Source organism: Etheostoma spectabile, chromosome 14 (genome assembly GCF_008692095.1).
Source record: "Etheostoma spectabile isolate EspeVRDwgs_2016 chromosome 14, UIUC_Espe_1.0, whole genome shotgun sequence".
Lineage (NCBI taxonomy): Eukaryota > Metazoa > Chordata > Actinopteri > Perciformes > Percidae > Etheostoma > Etheostoma spectabile.
In genome coordinates, this window is record NC_045746.1 from 15,843,811 (window position 1) to 15,863,582 (window position 19,772).

A 19,772-nucleotide genomic window follows, 5' to 3' on the forward strand; every position below is an offset into this window, starting at 1 on the left:
GTTAAGGTGCCGACAAAGTATTTTGTTGTTTTAAATAATAATAAAACAACAAAACCAACGGATGATAATAGGGAGCTGAAACTGCAGCAACCGCAAGGCAGGCGGAGAGAGATCAGAGTCACAAGCCATAACTGCAGCAATGTAACGTTATCCTACAAAGGGACCTTGTAAAGTAACCGATAAACACGATAATAATTGGTAGCAATTAGGATCAAATATATGAACCACAAATTGCTGAAGCTACAGACGCGTATACATATCTTTATTGCAGTGCTAACTAACGTTAGCTGGCTAACGCAGGGCCTCAGTGTTGGCGTTGGGAGGGGGACTGCGTTGATGTTTCATAATGCATCCCTTGCGGTAACAGTAGCTTCTTGCTCTTCAATTCTGTGAGGCGCTACGTTTTGAATCACACACACCATACATCACGACTGGACGTTTTCATCGATGTTATTAAGCTTTTCTATGTGTTGTAGAAGGTACAGGACAACGCAGAAAAACAGATCTTATTGGGAGAACAAAACAAAATGGCGGTGGGGACAGGCCCGGTGCACATTTACGTTAATATAACCGGTTGTGTAGCATAACTTGGTTCAAACGAAGTCAATTTGCCACCATACAGCTAATATTACAATAGAAAATTGCAATATAGGCAAATTCATGTTAGTTGTTTTGAAAAATTAACCAAAGAAAAAAACACCAGTTTCAACTAACGTCAGTGTATCGCAGGCTGACAGTGTGTTAGCTAGCTAGCTCAAAGCTGCACAGTAACGTGTATCCGCTAACATTAACCGTTAGCTACGCACAGAGGATCGGTGGCAAACAATGATATATTTAAACAACAAGCTAACTTAGTAGCCAGTTTCACCAGAAAAATGTATGTATGTACCGTTATGGCTGTTCACAAAACTATTTCTCTACCATTTGATATGACAAACGTTAGCTAACCACTTAGCCAAGCTAGGCTATAAGTCAACAACCAACGGTGCCTTTCCAAAAAAAATTAAAGACTGCCCCTTTACAAAACATCCTCTCGGGTAAGTTAACTCGATGCCCAACGACAATGGTCATCATTTATAATCAGTATAATGTAACTAATCGGTGTTTGCATACGAAATGCAACATGTTCCGGCCACTGACCTGGTCTTGTCCCGACTTGTCTCGAGGTTGTATCGCAGAATGAGGTTAGCTAACGGTATGCTATCGTTTAGCTTTCTAGCAAGTGACCCAGCTAGCGTAGCTAAGCAACGTTATCCTCCTGCATAGTCAAACACATTAGGTCTTTGCCGTAGATCGCACCAACTAGCTATGAGTAGTAACGTTATATAAAGAAGGTGTTCGGCTTACTTGTACTCCTTTTCTTTTAATTCCAAAAATAAATGAAAAGGGGTAAAGAAAATTGTAATACTGGACTCGATCCGTCACCTAAAGAGCCGTCAACGGCTACTGGGTAATTTTGTGAGATGGAAGCCGTTTGGGACCTCAACAGTGATTTTCAAAGTGGGGTCCGGGGGCCCCCAGGGGTCCGTGAAAAGTTTCAGATTCATTCATTTAAATTATCATAATCTAAAAACATTTTTTCTACAACAAGCTTCAAACCCCCCTATTCGCACGGGACTAGTATTAGGCATTCCTGGGGACCTGGTAATTTGTAATAATTGTGGAGGTCGTCTGATCTTAATCCGCTGCGAATTTGCCATGTCTGTAATTTGTCATATTTCGCCAAACACAGAAATTGTGTGATAATATTAATCCCGTGTGAATCGGATCTCTGTGATTTGGGGCCATATTGGCTGTGTTGGCAATTATAAATTAAAGCTTTGTCAGAGCCATGACATATGTAAAGTAATAACGTCAGTAAATTAAAGTAAATACTGTTCTATCACATAACATAACTAAGACTATAGAAGTGTTAAAAAAAAACAATGGGCCACATTAATTTATTCCAAGGGACATACATATAAGGGGTCCTTGGCAAAAAAGGATTGAGAACCTCTGCACTACAGAAACAAAAAATGTGACCCTTTATTTTTTTTTTAAACGCTTTGAAAAAAAACGTTAATAGAATAATTCTCATTAGCATATGGATTAAGTATGAAATTAAAAATGTGCAAACTGTTCTCACTTAAAATTATAATGTATCTGCTATCTTCATGTCCACTGTCGTAATCCCATTACGAGGAATAAAAGACGAAAGATGCTTTGCGAACATCAACTTTATATTTGGGCAAGCAAAGAAAAAAAATGCAAAGGCTGCAGAGAACAGTATCAAAACAAAAAGAGAGTTTTAATGTGATACAAAGAGGTGATCTCAGGTCACATATAATGGTAGTCTATAGCCTATCTCTATATCCTGTATCCAATTCTAATTGGCTGCAGGGTGTCCATTAAAAAGTTATTTAGGACACCTAGTAACATGTTCTGATGAAACTGACAGTTTACTGTTCCAAATTCATGTGCAACATTAAATGAAAAAAAAACTCTGAATATGTTATTTCCAACACTGAGTGTGGAAGTAGCATTTGTTTCTGACCATTTTGCAGGGTCTTTGATGAGAAAATCTGTGGAAGTATGGCATTTGTTGCTGCTAAGGAAGACAACTCTAAGATTTCTTTGACTAAATCATGAATGACACAGCAAATCAGCTCGGCTGTGCCCACAATTGTTAAAAATCATTTATTTATCTTACAGATAGTACAAATTAGATTAGATTTCCTGCATGAAAACAATGTACTGTGACCCTGTGCACAATGCTGGTTATACAGGGCATTCATAAATTTGATATCCAAATCTGAGTAGAGAAGAGTTCAGACTGATTACAAAATATCAGAATACATTCTGCACACGTGCAAACGATACTTTGGCTACATTATTTACTTACCACTCTAACACACAATCTCTCTCTCTCTCTCTCTCTCACACCCACACCCATACACACACACACACACGTCTAATTTATGGAAGAATGTGTAAATATATGTAAAAATTAGGTATTCAACTTCAAAACAGATATTTCCATGACAGTATCATTGAAAACTACTGTACTTGGTTTGAAATAGAATTTTCAACATTTAACTGTCCCTTGCTTGATCATATATTTTTTTGTCTATGAACAAGAAAAAAATCACAAAATATTATGGCTGTGCAATTTTTTTGAGCAACAACAAAGACTTGATCAAATATCCAAACACATAAAAGTGGACATTAGACTTGCGACTTCATCAAGTGTGGGAAATAAGAGAAGAGGAAGATAAAATAAGGAGGACATTTTTAGGTCATCCCAAGCCGAAAACTGCCGGACATTCATGGTGCTGAGCCTCCCATTTTCAAGTTCACAAAGAGAGTTTAAAAAGTCTTTTATTTTCTTCCTGAGAAAGTTGTGGGAGAATACAACAGTTTCCTGTTTCCCTTTCCCTCCAAACATTTGAATCTGGGAGACAAACACAAGTTAAAATTAAAACAGGGGTCAAACTAACACTATAGAAATCAGTTTTCATGCATCGTACCTGTTCATGTTAATGACTTGATGCTCGTCCCCTTACCTCCTTCTCGCACGCTCTACCGGCCACCAAACAGGTGGATCTTGGCAAACGAGACTGTCTCGTCATAGTCCTTGTGGCCCTTCTCATAGATGACAAAGATGTACTTCCGGTCCTCTGGAGAACCGCTGTTCAGTGATGTGATGCTGGAGTAGCCACTTGGACCGGCCCATATCTGCACAGCTTCTTTCACCCAAGAGTTGCCATCAGTCAGCGACCAACGTAAAGTCAGGTTAACTCCTAAGGGGGCCGAGGCAACCAGTTAGTATGATGTACTGACGATGACAAAAGTTACAAGTTACTTTCTATATCAAGTGCTCATATTATGCTTATTTTCAGGTTCATAGTTGTATTTAGAGGTTTTATCAGAATGAAGCGTAAATTCTTTCAGGAAGACTTCAACTTCGGTGTTCACTTTTCAGTAAACCAATAAGAATAAGCTATGAACTTCACGATCCAATCACAGCATTACATCCCTGCTTTAAATCTGTTTCTCTCTCTCCTCCTCCCCTTCCACCTCCAGTCATCATCACCCAGACCGCTCCCGGCGACTCTTCGGTCCGATCTTTGGGCTCCTTCCCTACCATCACCAGTATCTAGACTCCATCGGGGGGGGGGGGTTTGTTTCTCTACCCCTCTAAAAAAATATTTTATAACAATGGAGTATAATTTCCAAAGCCTCTTTATATTTCATATGTCATTTGCATATGTATATGCAACAAAATCTCTCCTGATTAGATTATAGGTTCACGTGGTTTAATTTTCAAAAAATTATGTTGGTGGGACTGCACATTGTTGCAGCTCCTCGTTTCATCCTGTGCGTTGAGCTCGCTGTTTTAGCTACAGAGTGAGTCATCTCACTTCTGTACCATCTCTGTTGGGAGTTGCACATGTGCAGTAGCTAGGTAAGGACTACTAGCCAGTCAGAATCAGAGTATGAGGGGCGAGTATTATAATGTGTTATAAAGTGACGCACGTTTGTCACAGAAGTAAAGGCTGGGCTACAATAGAGCTGCTTGGAGCAGTTTGTCAACAGTTTTTTTCTGTTGGAGATGGCAAGTCCCTTTGGGTGGACTTTGGGAACAAAAAATTTATATAAAACACAACAAAGGAAAAGGAAAAAGGCATAACATGAACACATTTTAGAAAAAAAGATTTGGTTACAAAATATGATGGGTTGTTAAGGATTACAGTACCCAACAGCATTTAAAAAACATAAAATTCCCATTAACCAATTATATAACATCTTTGCTAATCATACATTCTGAGGAAGTGGTCATTCTGTCCAATAAATACTTTTAGTGCATGATGCTGATAATACATTAGAACATTATTATTATTATAATTTTTTAAAAACAGAATAGTATTGATATGTTTACTTCCAGTCAGGAAGGAAGAATAGAGCGGTTCTTACTGTGTTGCTCATTCGAGGGGTTGGTGAAGTATAGCACTCCGTCTTTCTGCAGAGCTCCAGCTGCTACTGCAGGATCCACCAGCTCGTAGTCAAAGAACAGATCGTCTACGGGCAAGGACAATCCACCATCACGGCTGCGTACCACGATGCGACACCGACAGTGGTAGTTGTTCTGGTTCCGCACGTTGACGACGATGCTGCCGTCCATCATCTCAACTGGCTGCAGAGGAGCAGAAAAGCTTTAGCTTGACAATATTGAATGCTCTCTCAAGCTATTATTTGATTAATTATGACACCTTGGTATCATTGCCGTTAAGGCATCAAACAATGGTTAAGATAACTGTCAGTTTTTTTGTTTTTTTTCAATATACATTTTACAGCTGCATTTCTTTTGGCCCCTAGAGGGCAGAAGAACACCACAACAAGCAGACAGAGAATCTGCCCTATTAAGAGTTGTCACACATCCACCAGACACAATGCAACACTTTAGCATTCATTAGGAGTCATATATTTGTCAAATTTAAGTGTTGCAGTCTTGCAGCTTTGTAATGTTTTTATTTCTCCTCTAACTCCATTTCCTCTTTTAACTACTTGAACTTTTCTTTAACTAGTTGCTTACTTTGTCTGTCTGCTGTTCGGTGCCGGACGAGCAGCGTACAGTGGCTTTTTCACATACATGATTCCTTTTTTTATATTTACAAATGCTTGCCACTGGAAAATGGATTGATAAGAGCACTGTAAGAAGTAATGAGCACTTTTTGCTGTAACAAAGTTTCATCTTCATGAAGGAGAAAAAAAAGGTTTCTCCTGCTTTTTATTAAAATGCCACACATAGCACCGCTAAATAACCCTACAGTGAGCTGTCAAAAAAGATATGACTATCCTGGCGTAGTTCACAAATGGCAGCAAATGTACCTGGCACTCGTCAGGGTTGAAGTCCTGTGGTTGCTTCCTCTGGTTGTAAGGGATGCTTTTCAGCGCGGCGCCGTTGTACCAGTTACGTCCGTGGTCATCACTCAGGATGCAGAAAACTCCATCTCCCTCCAATGTCCCATGACCACACACCACCAACCTCCCCTTAGCTGGGTGGTAGCGCTTCTGTAGTGCAAAGACACAAAAAATATTGAATATAAACAACGCACTCAATAAACAATGATGCAACCATGATTCTAAAACACAAACATCTGATTTTGAAAATGAGATAAGCCTTTATTGATTCCCAGAAGGTAAATTCAGGTGTTGCAGCAATACGATGACAGAATAAAGAGAAAGTACAAAATAAATAATTAGAAGTATATAAAATAAAAATAGAAACTAGAGCATTTTAAGGCAAGATTGACACTGTCAGCATAGTACAGCATGGAGGGTATACCAGAATAATATACAACATGATTAAGTAATGATACTATGTGTTTGTCTTTGTTAATATAGAAATATTATATAGTTTATAATATAATGAAATATTATAATATATTCAGACTGACAGAAATAACAAAGTATCCTCTACTTCCAGTATATCAGTTTCCATCGTGTTCCTGTTGGTTAGTTTCAACTTGGGACTGCTGTTCCTCTTTTGGATACAGTTTGAGATTGGCATATTTTGTTTTGACAAATTGTGCCAACAATATACTCCATCTGCCTCAAAAAACTGCTACTTCTACTTTAATAGCTGATAAATGCTGCTTACTGTCATTAAAAGCACAATAACCACAGCAATAAGCAGAGTTTCCCACTGTGATTAAGTTACTTCAGACCTTTACAGAAAAAAAGTGTGGTGAGTTTAATACTAGAACTAAGACAGTTTTGACTCCTTAATTATGACAGAATTACGTAGTTCAAGATACACTTCTTTTCATTCATCACTTAGTTGTGAGTAACCACTGCAACAACAGATGATCATAATATCCCTACCAAGAGTGGATCAAGTTTCTGTGCCTTTAAAAAGGTCCCATGGCATGAAAAGTTCACTTTGTGAGGTTTATTTAACATTAATATGTGTTCCCCCAGCCTGCCTATGCTCCCCCAGTGGCTAGAAATGGTGATAGGTGCAAACCAAGCCCTGCATATCCTGCTCTGCCTTTGAGAAAATGAAAGCTTAGATGGGTCGATCTGGAATCTTGCCCTTATAACTTCATTAGGTCTATATAAAAGCATCCAAAGAGCACCATGTCATGGGACCTTTAACAACTCACTTTAACACCTATAATCATCCCTAGTACATGACGTAAAGACCTGTCAGTAGCTCATGATCACAGTAAAACCAATGTGACATGAAAGCAGCAAGGAGGTAATTTCGCTTGAATTTGATCTCAATTTACAGCTAGAAAGCAGCTCAGCCACAGATTCATACATCATGTTGTTTTGTTCTCTGACCTGGATGCCGAAGCCTGGCCCAGGAGCAAAGTTTTTCACTCCGAGCTGGACCGAGAGGTTTCTGGGCGGGCTCCAGCTGAGCCCGTCGTCCATGCTCTCTACCATCATGGTGCTGGACGGGTGGCACTGGTAGAGGTGGAAGCAGAGTGAGTAGACCAGAATCACCGAGCCCACTTCCTCGTCCACCACTACCGAGCCCAGGTTGAGGCCATCCGGCTTCGTTCCATCGTCGACTATAAAGGTGGTCGGGGACCAGGTGGCTCCTGGAGGGACAGAAGAGGAATTCAGTAATTGTACTACTTATTATAAACAAACAAACAAACAAAAAAACCCTTTCTAAAGGTATTTTGGTTCCTCAACTTACCACTCATAGACCACAAGTCACAACATCAGTTTTTAACCTCAGATTCTGTTCTGTCTGCGTTATGATTGCTGCTTCAACCCATTTCTTTACAGCAATCAATGTGTATCTATTCAGAGAGTAATAGTTCTCTCTTCAAACAACTGTGCTATTTTAAGTGTCACAAAATGCAGAGATTGAAATGTGTACAGGTGTTGGGCGCAAGGATTGTGATTAGATTTATTTTTCTTTCTATACTTTTGTGTTTGTCTTTTTTGTGATACATTTGATAATAACCAACTTATTTAATGTTATAATAAAACAAAAATTCAGTGTATTCATTAACTTAAAGTTGTGACTGACTTTTCTTCCCCTGTTTGACTCTTTGTGTGTGTGTGTGTGTGTGTGTGTGTGTGTGTGTGTGTGTGTGTTGACTGTTTCTGATTACATGACTTCTGGTCACTTCTTGCCTTTGTCTGTGGAACGCCGCATTGCAAGGAACTTTGCTCCCTCGTCACTGGCCGTCGACTTCCTGGCCTCTGAGAAGGCCAGCAAGCTTCCTTTGGAGGTGAAGGTGAGCAGTGGGATCCTAAAGGTGCTCACCTGTCCCTGGGCTCCGCTCACCCACAGCAGCTGCTCTTCATACAGCAGAGGGTCAATCTGGACATCAAAGAAAGACAAGACAGGACAATGAAGAGAGGCTGACTAAGGGAAAGGAAGAGAGATCAAATATCTGCTGGGGGAAAAAAGCAGTTAGAATATGTGCAGGATGCAACAGGTATCAGGTGACAAGCAGGTGATGATCCCAAATTCCACTTCACTTTCACTATTTATGAAAGAAAATAGTCTCGCAGAAAGGGATTTCGCTGCATCAAGACCATACATCACAACAAAACACATTAAATAAGAACACATCTGCAATCATCAGCCTGAGAGAAAAAAACACCTGTCAGTTATTACCATGCCATTCACTCTGTTGAGAGCAACAGAAATGCAAGGCACAGCACACATCAAAACACACACACTTCATTACATTAAAAAGCCTGTCTCACGTCACGATTTGTAAAGAAACAACAACAAAAACCAACCCAGCAGTTATCTGAGTCAGTGGCTCCCTACCCTTCGGTCTATCCTCCAGGAGCTGCCCTTCGATCAGTTTACTTATTAGTTCCTTTTAGTGAGTATGCTTGCTTACACAGCTGTACCTCCTTCAAGAATGAATAGAACGGAGCTTCGTTGAATAGCACGGAACGGAACATATGTACTGCAGCATGGCTATTACATTATGTTGTCACGTATTTTCAGAGATATTAAGTTTACTGTACCTGTTCAGGGCTTAAGGTACAAACACAGAGAGACAACACAGCGGAGAGGAGTAAGGACTGTGCAGCGAGTCGACTTCCTGTCTTCATGTTAGACTGAAATCCTGAAACCTTCTTCTTTATTCCGACAGATAAATGTCAATAAATTACAGATGACGAGTTTAAAAAAATTAAAAAATAATAAAAACAGGGCAGAGAGATAAAAAGCGGACATGCTCTGTTCGAGCCTTTCTTGTGCTATCTACGGTTCGACCTCATCCACAAAACTCTAGCATCGAGCTAGTAAGTCATGTGACCAAAGTGGGTGATCACATGATATCGTCACGCACCAAAATAAAAGAGGAAGTTTAACAATATTGAAGAATTGTTTAAAAAATACACGGTATTTAAAAATATTCGATAGTTAAATAATAAATCATATAGACACAATCAAGTGATACAATTACATTTCGTCTTTATTTAACGTTATTGCATTTATATGTTTATTTATGTATTGCAATATATATTCTATTTTTTTTCTCTTTTACTGTTCTTGTCCTTTATATCATTTATTTTAAATGTAAGTATAATTGTCATTTACACTGTTCTATACACGTTTGTCATGACACATATAAAAATGTAGGCTACTTATTTATGTAGCATTTGTAAAGGAAGAGTTTGATTTGTCTTTTGCGCAATTGTAATTTATTCAGTGTACTGAATACGATTTATAAAGCATTTTATGATTTGTTTTTAGTTAGTTATAAATAGTTATATTGGCGTTCATTACATTTTGGAGTCACGCTTGTATGTACAATAATGTACCATATAAAGCTGCGGATGATGTTTAAATGTTTGTTGTTATATTTCAATACAAACCAATTAAAAAAAAAAACCTTGCAATACAATTTTAAATCTATGAACCACTTATGTAATGTCTATTACATTTCTCTTTGCTAAGTTGGAAGATCAGTTTTGGTGTTTTGTGTTAACTTTTTGCAGTAGGCATGGATAACTGCTATCAGATTTAAAAATAGACCATGTGTTATTAATTTCAATTGATTTATGCATTTAATTTGAATGTTCTTTTATTACCATAATAATACACTTACACATTTTATCCAGACAGGGGCAGAAGTTTTCTAAAACAACACCCCAGCCACTCAGTGTTACAGTTTAAAGTCCTGTGGACAATAAACAGCACTACTGTGTCGTTTTCAGGAGCCTAACCATGTAGTGAGTCACTTTGGTTGTAAAATAACACCATGGTTAAAGTTACACTTCAAATCAATTTGCGTAAGTTTTTCTTTTTTGCAGCAATTTGCAGCAAAAAGCAAACAAGAAAGACTCATATAACCAAAAGTAGATTAATATATTGTAATTGTAGACATCTATCCAATGTCTTCACAATTGCAGTAAGGGAAACATGTATGGATTTTTATCCCTTGCATGTATGACCTCCATTGGTCCATCACATGATGCCAAACTGAAAACTAAATGGAAACTCTTTTAATTACCCTCTACATATAAAAATGTTCACCCTCCTCCTACTAGGGGTAACTGTGTTGAGCTGGGAACCACAAACCACATTCCTGTAGTCATGAGGCCGAGCTGATCTGAGTCACACGTAAAGAGAGAGAGAGACAGAGAGAGAGAGGGAAGTCAGAAAGAAACTCTACTGAGACACAGCTGAGTGTCAAAGTGACATACGCCACAATCTCTTTGCGCAGACCATAGACTGTATAATAGGTGCAGAATATTGGTGCCTTCAAGGGATCTAATAAATATCTGGCCGACAAGGGAATATAATCACAGTTTTGTTGACATGATGGTGTTATATCTAAAATGCAGGTAAGACATGTTTGATCATGTGAAATATGGACATTCTAGTTTTGTTCTAGTTTTGACTTCAGAGGTGAGCTAGCCTAGGCTACTCAAACTAAATAGGTTGGGTAGCCACAGAAAACACAAACCTTTTAAATGAACATTTGTGCACAAAGAAATGTCCCTTTTTCATACCCTTACATCCATTAAGAAGGTTTACTTACATACAGATTTAAAGTTTTTGGAGATTAATTATTGTATGTACGACAGCTCAATATGCAAATTTCAGTTTAATTTAGGAAAAAAAGATTTCAGGAATTATGTTTCTGCAGGACTTGCTCCTTAAATAGACACAAGTACAAAAGTTATGAGGTCCAGCAGTATGTAACACAACACACATGGGTGTGAAAACCAACAACAGGCAATTTTAAGATATGAGATTGTGAGTTGTGTGAACAACAGACTAGTATTTGTTTACTTTTCTCTTTTTGAGCAGGTGCAGTGTAAGCAGGCACTAACAAATTGGCCCAGAGTCTGTGTGACTTTATTTACATGCAAGGAAGTAAAAATGAGAGTGTAGATCAAGGCATGGAGGTCAGTGTTTGAAGAGAGGACTGAGAAAGAGGTTAGACTGCATCAGAACTGCAGCATTGAGTTTTCACACTTAAGTGCAAAAATGTGGCTCCGTCACAGGCATGCAGGCAAGAGTACAAGAAGGAAAGAGACAAAGAGAGAGTTGGTTTAGTTTTTATCAAAAAAAAGTGCTACATGGATATCCAGATCACAACTAAAGATACGTCTTATCCTCTATGAACAGACTGAGCTATGTAATGACAAAACAAGACATTCTGGCCACTTTAAGGCAATACAGCTGTCGGCAACTCTAATGACTCATGAAAATGCAAACTCACTTAAATACCAGATAAGAGCAGATAACACCATGGCAATGCCACTGCAGTAAAGGCCATCAGCCCTGAAAGCAGAAGTTATCTGGTTTCCTGCAGGTTTTGAGATGTTCTGTCTCTCTTTAAATAAATTGTAAACATATGTTTGTCAGATAAAAGCTGTGGTTAATCTAAAAGGCTTTTGAAAAAAAGATTACACTCATCAAGAGGGACCACTCCTTTTCTTCAAGTGTGCCATGTTTAACCTATCAGTTAGGACAGTGTAGTTCCCAACCTGTCATCAAGTAGTCCACCCATCTTCCTTCTCCTTATGAATAAAGTATTTAAGTTATTACAAATTATTTAACACTTTTTTATCTATATAAAAGTACCAAAGAACATCAATGTTTAGGCTGCTTTGGTCAAGTTCAACTCACAACAGTTACATCAAGGAGTGACATTAAGCTGGGAGTTTTAAGCATTTATCCTTTACTTTCTGCTAACACTAACTCTTTTAATTATTTATCTGTTACTTTTAGCTAGCTAAGTAAACCATTTTAACTGTTCATCCGTTACTTTTAGCTAGCTAACTTTTGCAACTGTTTATCTACTACTTTTAGCTTAGCTACTGTTTCAACTGTATATCCATTACTTTTAGCTAACTATTTTGCTTGTTTAAACTCTACTTTAAGCTAACGTTTTCAACAGTTCATCCGTTCCTGTTTATCCACTGCTTTTAGCTAACTTTATCAACTGTTTATCTGTTACTTTTAGCTAAGTCAACTCTTTATCCAATTCCCCTAGCCAATGCTAACTCTTCTACTGCTTATCCTTTACCTTTAGCTAACGCTAACTTTTCAACTGGGGACGGGGGATTTCATAACACTGATTTCATGTTATTTTAGATTGCTGGCACCTATGGGCCTTCAACCATGATCTCTGTCGCAGTCCTTTCTTTTGTGACTTTATGTAATTGCTAACCATGCATGTCTGCTGTCACATGAAACCACTGGATCCTCTTTTGTTCTGACTTGAAATAAAAGATTCAGGGATGTTTGTTTCAGGACCTTTTTTCCCTTTGAATTCTGTTTTTCAGAAATTCTTTGCAGGAAATTGTTAAATGACCTTTCATAATTCTGTTCTTGATAAAACAGCAGCTTCTTCCTCTTATTAATTTGTTTTCACCTACTTTTTATTTAGGAAGTGGTTACCTCTGAGATGATGGAGGACAAGAACAGAGTTTGTCATGTGATGGAGGAGAGTGAGGTAGATGTGCAGATCAAACAAACCAAAGCTCAGCCACAGCAGGCCAGCAACAACAGACCCACCTGGTCAAATGGTAATCAGCTGCCTGTTCATTTGTTTTTATTTGGTGAATTGTAGCCTACAGCAAAAAAACTCTTGCATATAAAGGTACTGATATCTACATGGGGTTTCATTTGTGTAAAGAATGGTGTTGTTGTAAGCTGTTTTTTTATTTAAAAAAATACATTTTATAGTACAGCAGAAGTACTCTTGTTTTAATGTTAATGATGCACTGTGTTACATTTTACTGGTGTTTGACGTTTCACATGTCTGTTGTTTTTTGCAAAACATGCGCCAGTCTACAATTAACGTGGATGTTTTGCACAGATAGAATCTCATAATATGTATATCAGAATTGCAGGGGACAAACTTTTGTGAAGTTTTTGACACATATTGTCAGTAGACAGCATCAACAAGCTATATCTGATATTTACTAAAAGGCCAACAAATCATAAAATGTATCTAACCTTTGTCCAAATAGTCATAAACAGAGATTAGATTACTTATTCATTGCATCTTTCTGAGTTTCACTGACACCTTGAACAACTCCTGAAACAGATTACGTTAAGTATTAAATGTGCACCAGTCAAACTAAAGTGTTTCAGCCATGTTGCCTCATAAACTTTCCCCCTATAGTGCTTGTTTCAGATTTTTTTATAGTTCCTGTCACTTAAGTATAAAAAGATGAGTTATTTTATTTTGAATTACCTTGTGACCAGCCCTACTATGTGTACTGTGCAAGTACTTCTACACCATTAGACAAGCTTTATCACCGTGTAGTCACCATAACATAACACTCACATGCCTCAGATGCCAGTAAACAGACATGGAAAAGTGTAAGTGAGAAATATTTTATTGACTCAACGTAGAGCTTAATAGACTTGTTATATATGGAAACCTGTTAAAGTAATGTTCTGTATAGGTTTGAACAATATTTGGGTGTTACAGCATGAGTTTGTAGGGACTGGCCCACCTTAGGTCATTGAGATTTGAGGGATAATTTATATTTGACTGTATAGCCTATGTATTGTTTTGTGTGTTTTGTGTTTCTGTGTCCTTGGACATGTTCAGACAAGTGTTTCAGTTCAGGTTATTAGCACTCTTCTATTTTCAGCATTCATGTGATAATGATGATCCTGTCATGGCCCTCTCTTTCTCTCTCTCTCTCTTGCCCTCTCTCTCTCTCTCTCTCTCTCTCTCTCACTCACTTTCAGGTCAATGTGTTGTGGCGATGCCAAGCTGTTCGATGCTAAACCCAAGCTTTGATCTGTCTCTGTGTCGTGCCAAACTCGAGAATGATGGCTTTCAGGTCAGCACACGCACATACATGACCTACTGTGGCACTGGAAAATTTATATATCTTTCATCCAATCTGTGTTTAATCCAGGTTGTTACATTGTTTAATTTTTTAGATTCCAGTCAGAGACATGGAGGCTCCACTGAAGACAGCTTTGGACCTTCCCTCAGTCAGGAGATACATGGTTTTTAATTCGGCTCTCTTCCATTTTATAATGGCACCGGTATGTCCTCCAGCTTTCTGAGAGGGAAAACAGCTAGCCTAGCTCCGTCCAAAGGTTAAAAATCTTCCTACCAGCACCACTGAAGCTCATTAATTCTTGTTTGTTTGTTTAGTCCATACACAAACAAAAATGTAAACATTTTACGTAGAATTAAATGCTTAAACTATTTATTGATGAACCGAGACAAACAAGATGTAACATATGTTAATCAGTGAGCTTAAGAGGTGCTGGTAGGCATATTTGGGAATTTAGACAGAGCCAGGCTAGCTTTCAGTCTTTATGCTTAGCTAAACTAACTGCCACCTGCTCCAATTAACTGTAATGGACAGCCATGAGATTTATATTCTTAACTTCTCATTTAACTTTCTGCAAGAAGGCAAATAACCACATTTCCCGAAATGTTTTTTTTAAAAGCTGTATACCCCTGTCACTGAGAATATCCTAATTAATATTTCCTTTAACATTAACCTCTCCTCTCCCTCCAACAGGTGCTGTATGTGGTGGTGTGGTGCGGCACGTTCTCCACCCTCCACCTTTTTATCACTGTCACTGACTACTGGGTTCTCTGCCTCTCTGTCAGCCTGGTCTCCATCTTCCTCACCACTGCCATCATTTTCATTTTCAACTACACTAACAAGGAGGTAAGGAGGGGGTCTGTTATCATAAAATTAGTCAACAGTAATACTAGTCTTGCACTGCCAGACCTTTCTACACAGCGATGCGGAGGAGGGTCTGGCTAGTTCACACAGGATTCTTGGATGGGAGAAAAACGTGCTCTGGTTTATTGGCATTTCTTTAAACCAATCACATTGTCTTGGCTCGTCCTAAGCGCTGGACGGAGTGACGGTGCCGCTGCAAAATAGCCACGGGAAAGAACTTCTTTTGGTACAACATGCGTATGTTCAAAAGTTGTTTTAGGTGCAACAGAGAACTCAGTTTGGACAAATAGTCTGGCTAGCTGTCTCAATTTACCTTGCAGAGATATGAGGAGTAGTTAACCACAGTCCTCATAAATCGACCGGAGTTCCGGATTACTGGCGGCACCTGAACAATCCCGGAATTGAAACATTGTTGATACAGTAATACTGACACATTCATATCTAAAGAAGATTTCTTTAAACCTTTAAAATCCTTTAAATGAATTACAAACTTGATTCTCAAACATGTTTCACTGTCTGTTTCTGTGTCAGATCAACATGAACTTAGATGTTCGGTTAATCCAGGTGAATGAGAGGATGGTGAAACACAAGCTGCTGGTGGCCGTGGCCGACTGGGTACAGTCCTGCACTGGAAATATGAAGGTTGTTCTTATAAAATCAACTGAAATTGTAAGACTGTCATGTCCCATAAGGGCTAGAAATGTGCAAACGTCTTTATACATGTGTCCATGTCTATTGTTGTTAGAAATTATTTAGGCTGAAATACAGCTGTCCTGTGGTTGTCCCGTTTCTTAGTTTCATATTTCAAACAACACAACAACATGCCAGGAAGAACAGCACAAAGATGTAATAACAAGATGATGAGGAGAATTTAAGACGTAGAGATTAATACAACAAGAAGACAGCGTAATTATCCAACAAAACCATGTGGTCAAATACACAAGATGATTAGAAAGTAGTAATTTATTGATATCCAATGTGCCATCTTTTATGGCTGCATCATACATCAAAATGACTACATGTTTTGTGCTTTACGTTATAGTCATTTTCCTCACATGTTTTCTGCCATATTTGGTATCTTTTGAAACTTTAGGATCTCCACTAGAATGTAAATTAAGTTTTAATGAATAGGTATAGTTTACTTGCAATATTGTCTTGCATTGCCAGACCTATCTCCACAGCGCTGTGGAGTAAGACTTGCAATATGACAAACAAGTAGTATAGTATGTTGTATATCTAATATAAAAACAGATTAATTAAAAATGGAAAATATGGAGGTTAGTAATAAAATAAAATTCCACAAATGCTTAAACTAAATGTTAATACCATAAATGGCTTGTTCTGAAGTGCATCTCCACTAATCATGCGGGAGTAAAAGGCTTCATTTGATCAATAAAAATGTTAGAACTCGCCAAAATTTGAGATGTGAGTGGTGATTTAGTGGTCTGGAACCAGGCTAGTACACCAGTAATGAACCACAAATTAAGTATTTTTGCTTCAGCAGCCACTGATGCTGTTGCATTCTTCTTCTCTGCAGCTGTACTTTGTGTATTGGGACATGTCCCACTGTCTGAGGACACTGACTGAAACTTTAGAGGAGGGCAGCTTTGTGGTGAATGACACCCAGGTGAGTGAGTTGAGTACATCTGTCCCTCTGTTTGTTCTCCTGCTGCTTCATTGATTTTGCTTGACATTCCATGTTAGTCCTCCCTCAAAATCAATAGAAACATAATTCTAGCTGCTGTTGAAAGGATATTTATTTCTATATTTTCTCCTGGTAAACAGAAGTTCAGTCTTTTGAAGTGTAGTAGCACATTTCATAGCTATCAAAATGATCAATTTCACACTTTCATCAGAAAAAGCTGAAGCGGAAAATGTCGCATCTCGTTCTTGTGACTGTGGACACGGCTGTTGTCCCTGAGGTCGAAGGTTCAGATGTGGAGCAGCAGGACTCCAATGAGCAGAGGCCTCTGCTGAGACACGAGGACACCGGCTGCGGTACCTCATCCAGCCGACAGGAGGGCATCAAAGTCACCACTAACTACAGCCTCATCCCCGATGCATCGTTACCTGCTCAGGTAAAGAGACATGATGCTGCAAAATCTTTGCTCCCACACTGATGGAATTTATATTTCTAGAAATCAGCAGCATTGTTTTATTATAGATACGTGCAATATACAGTATGTAAAAGAAATTGCAGTGCATGTAAACTAGATCAAATAATGTTTTTAAGGAGTTTTTTTGTTTTTTTGTTTTTTAGAGCAGGAGAACGTGGAGTTTTGATTTTTTTGTTCCTCTTTGTGTGAGACCTGAATGTTGCTCTTTTGAACATGTTTAATTATAGTTTCAGTACCACCACCAATCTTACTTTTACTTTCTCCATTGGCATAGAGAAAACTACAATGAATTAGTAGTATTGTACTTTTTGCAGGCTGCAGCCTACCAGCTTCTGATGACCTACAGTGCAGCTTATGTGAAGCTGCTGGTGTCCAAGAGGCTGTCAGGACCGTCAGACCACCGCCTACGTCCCCAGAGGAATCACTGCACTAGCGCCCCTCTCTGCCTCTGCCAGTACATCAAAAAGAAGATCCTTCAGTAACAGAACCAGTGTCAAGACTTTTGCTTTGCACCCATGCTCTTGAACATACAAAGTGACATGTGGGAGCACTTCCATTGCAGAAAACATGGATTATATTGTTTAGATCAAATGAAGGATCTTTTCAGAGCTTCACACTCTTAATTTCTCTGTTTTTAAGTCTCCAGTTTGCAGCCTCCTGTACCTCCGCTGTTGTCTTTACGTCCCCCCCGTCCCACCCCCGTTTGGCACCAACAATTTCTTCCCTGTGCAAAACGCTGTCTGATCCAGCTACTGTAAACCAATATTTGCACTCGTGCACACATGACAATCACAGCCTTAGCCCTGCTGTTTTCATTATTTGCACAAATAGAGATATATATTCTTGTGATTTGATTTGTAGTAGATTCTACAGCATTTGTTCTTGTGGTTGAACTGAAGGCACCGGTGGAAAGTAACCAGAAAGTACCCACAGAGTACATATTCTGAAGTTCTATACTTTTCAAGGTACTTTACATAAGGATTTACATTTTATGCTAATTTATACTTCAATTCCACTAGATTTCAGTTGGTAAAATTGTACTTTTTACTCCACTGCATTTACCTGTGTTACAAGTTACTTTTCAGATTAAGATTTTACATGAAAAACCAACAACAGCCATTGTATAAGTAGTGGTTTCCATTATTTTTCAGTGTCAAGTTTTTTTTTTTATATTGTTGTTTTGGTACTTTTACTTAAGTAATACATCTTTCACCACTGCTTGGAGGACAGACAATTGATGTGTAGACAAAGAAAATACAAGCATGAAGGGAAAGAAAGATCCCCACCCTTTTAAATCCCCTTGATGCAGCTTTATATGGATGCTTAACATGAATCGTTGGATTTAGTTTCTTGGATATATTACCTCAAATGTCAGCAACAGAAGCGGAACCAGAGTGTCTTTGTTCTTGTGTTCTCAACCCTTTGGTTTTGTGGGTGTAGGCGGATTATATATCTATGCATATTTGTGTGTAGGATACTGGGTTTCTCATCAGCGATTACCCATCAGTCCTGGTACTGTGACTGAGATGACAGCCCAGCGAGAGAGCCGTAGGATGGCACAAACACACAGCGAGACAGCCAGTGTTGCTGACCTGGGGCAAGCTGGGATTGTGTGATGGAAGAGAGAGGCGTGCAGCGTGAGGCCAAGTTAAACGATCTTAGAGACGCTGGCTGTCCTCGGGAGGCTAAATGGCCATCTGTGATCCTTCACACACAGGCTGGCTTAGCTCCCACCTTTAGTTTCTCCCTCAAACCTCTTTTCCATTGGATGGATTGTTTGGCCCCATACTTCACCTTTTTCACAGATATGATTTATAATTTATAAAAGAAAAAAGTCATAGCAGGCAAAAAGGATTTTAAATCGTATTCATGATGAAACAGCAGCAAAAATAGGGGAAGACAGAAAAATAAGAGATGTTAAGACATAAGACATGGAACAGACATGCTAAGCTATTATGGTCTGATTGAAAATGTTGTCCCCATGGATGTATTAGGCAAGTTCTTATAATACACCTGCGTGTTGTAGCAATCTTACACAACCACTTAATACAAGGTACAACTGAGGCTGCAGTGATCCCATCACTTTTGCAGGTATTTGGTCATGAACCTTTGACCTGATGGTGGACCTAGATACTTTCACTGTGCACAGTTTCATCATCTGTGGTCATCGCTCTTTTCTTTGTTTGTTCAGCCATAGTAACCTAAGGGGAACATAAGTTTGTGTACAACATTTCATGGCAATCCATCCGATAGTTGTTTAGACATTTCACTCAAAACCACAAATGTCAACCTCATGGTGGCACTAGGGGAGAAATCAGGTGGTCACCGTAATTCATTAGAATTTATCCTATGGGGACCATGAATATCTGTACTAAATGCAATGGCAATCCATCCAGTAGTTGTTGAGATAGATCAGTAGTTGTTGAGATACATCAGTCCAGGCCAAAGTGGTGGACTGACTAAAGGATATGCCGGTGCTGCCTGGAAGGGAAGACA

At 38.7% G+C, this 19,772-nt stretch overlaps 3 protein-coding genes and 1 long non-coding RNA gene across 8 annotated transcripts in view; 2 read left to right on the forward strand and 2 right to left on the reverse strand.

The window, feature by feature from the left end:
* Window positions 1-710, forward strand: part of LOC116702027 (uncharacterized) — a 20,252-nt gene extending 19,542 nt beyond the window's left edge. The window contains exon 3 of the long non-coding RNA XR_004335044.1: window positions 691-710. This is a non-coding gene — a long non-coding RNA (uncharacterized LOC116702027). The remainder of the gene's footprint in view (window positions 1-690) is intronic.
* Window positions 1-1,502, reverse strand: part of prrc2a (proline-rich coiled-coil 2A) — a 19,746-nt gene extending 18,244 nt beyond the window's left edge. For 3 of the 5 annotated variants that reach the window (XM_032536082.1, XM_032536083.1, XM_032536079.1), the window contains exon 1: window positions 1,141-1,455. The gene's annotated coding sequence lies outside the window, so the exon portion shown is untranslated. Of the gene's footprint in view, window positions 1-1,140 lie in introns of all 5 variants that reach the window. The other 2 variants (XM_032536080.1, XM_032536084.1) reach the window with 2 other exon arrangements.
* Window positions 1,503-2,646: 1,144 nt separating this feature from the next.
* neu1 (neuraminidase 1) lies at window positions 2,647-9,078 on the reverse strand. The gene is made up of 7 exons (XM_032536085.1): window positions 8,992-9,078; window positions 8,137-8,326; window positions 7,327-7,589; window positions 5,869-6,051; window positions 4,954-5,173; window positions 3,543-3,779; window positions 2,647-3,430 (listed from the first exon to the last, which is right to left on the reverse strand). The coding sequence occupies exons 1-6, from the start codon at window positions 9,076-9,078 to the stop codon at window positions 3,559-3,561; spliced, it is 1,164 nt and encodes a 387-aa protein (XP_032391976.1). The 3' UTR covers window positions 2,647-3,430; window positions 3,543-3,558.
* Window positions 9,079-10,574: 1,496 nt separating this feature from the next.
* On the forward strand, window positions 10,575-19,384 carry tmem268 (transmembrane protein 268). The gene is made up of 9 exons (XM_032535725.1): window positions 10,575-10,818; window positions 12,876-13,014; window positions 14,195-14,289; window positions 14,393-14,500; window positions 14,989-15,141; window positions 15,691-15,801; window positions 16,697-16,786; window positions 17,016-17,237; window positions 17,591-19,384. Exons 1-9 carry the CDS (start codon window positions 10,813-10,815, stop codon window positions 17,756-17,758), a joined length of 1,092 nt encoding a protein of 363 aa, XP_032391616.1. The 5' UTR covers window positions 10,575-10,812; the 3' UTR covers window positions 17,759-19,384.
* Window positions 19,385-19,772: the final 388 nt, after the last annotated feature.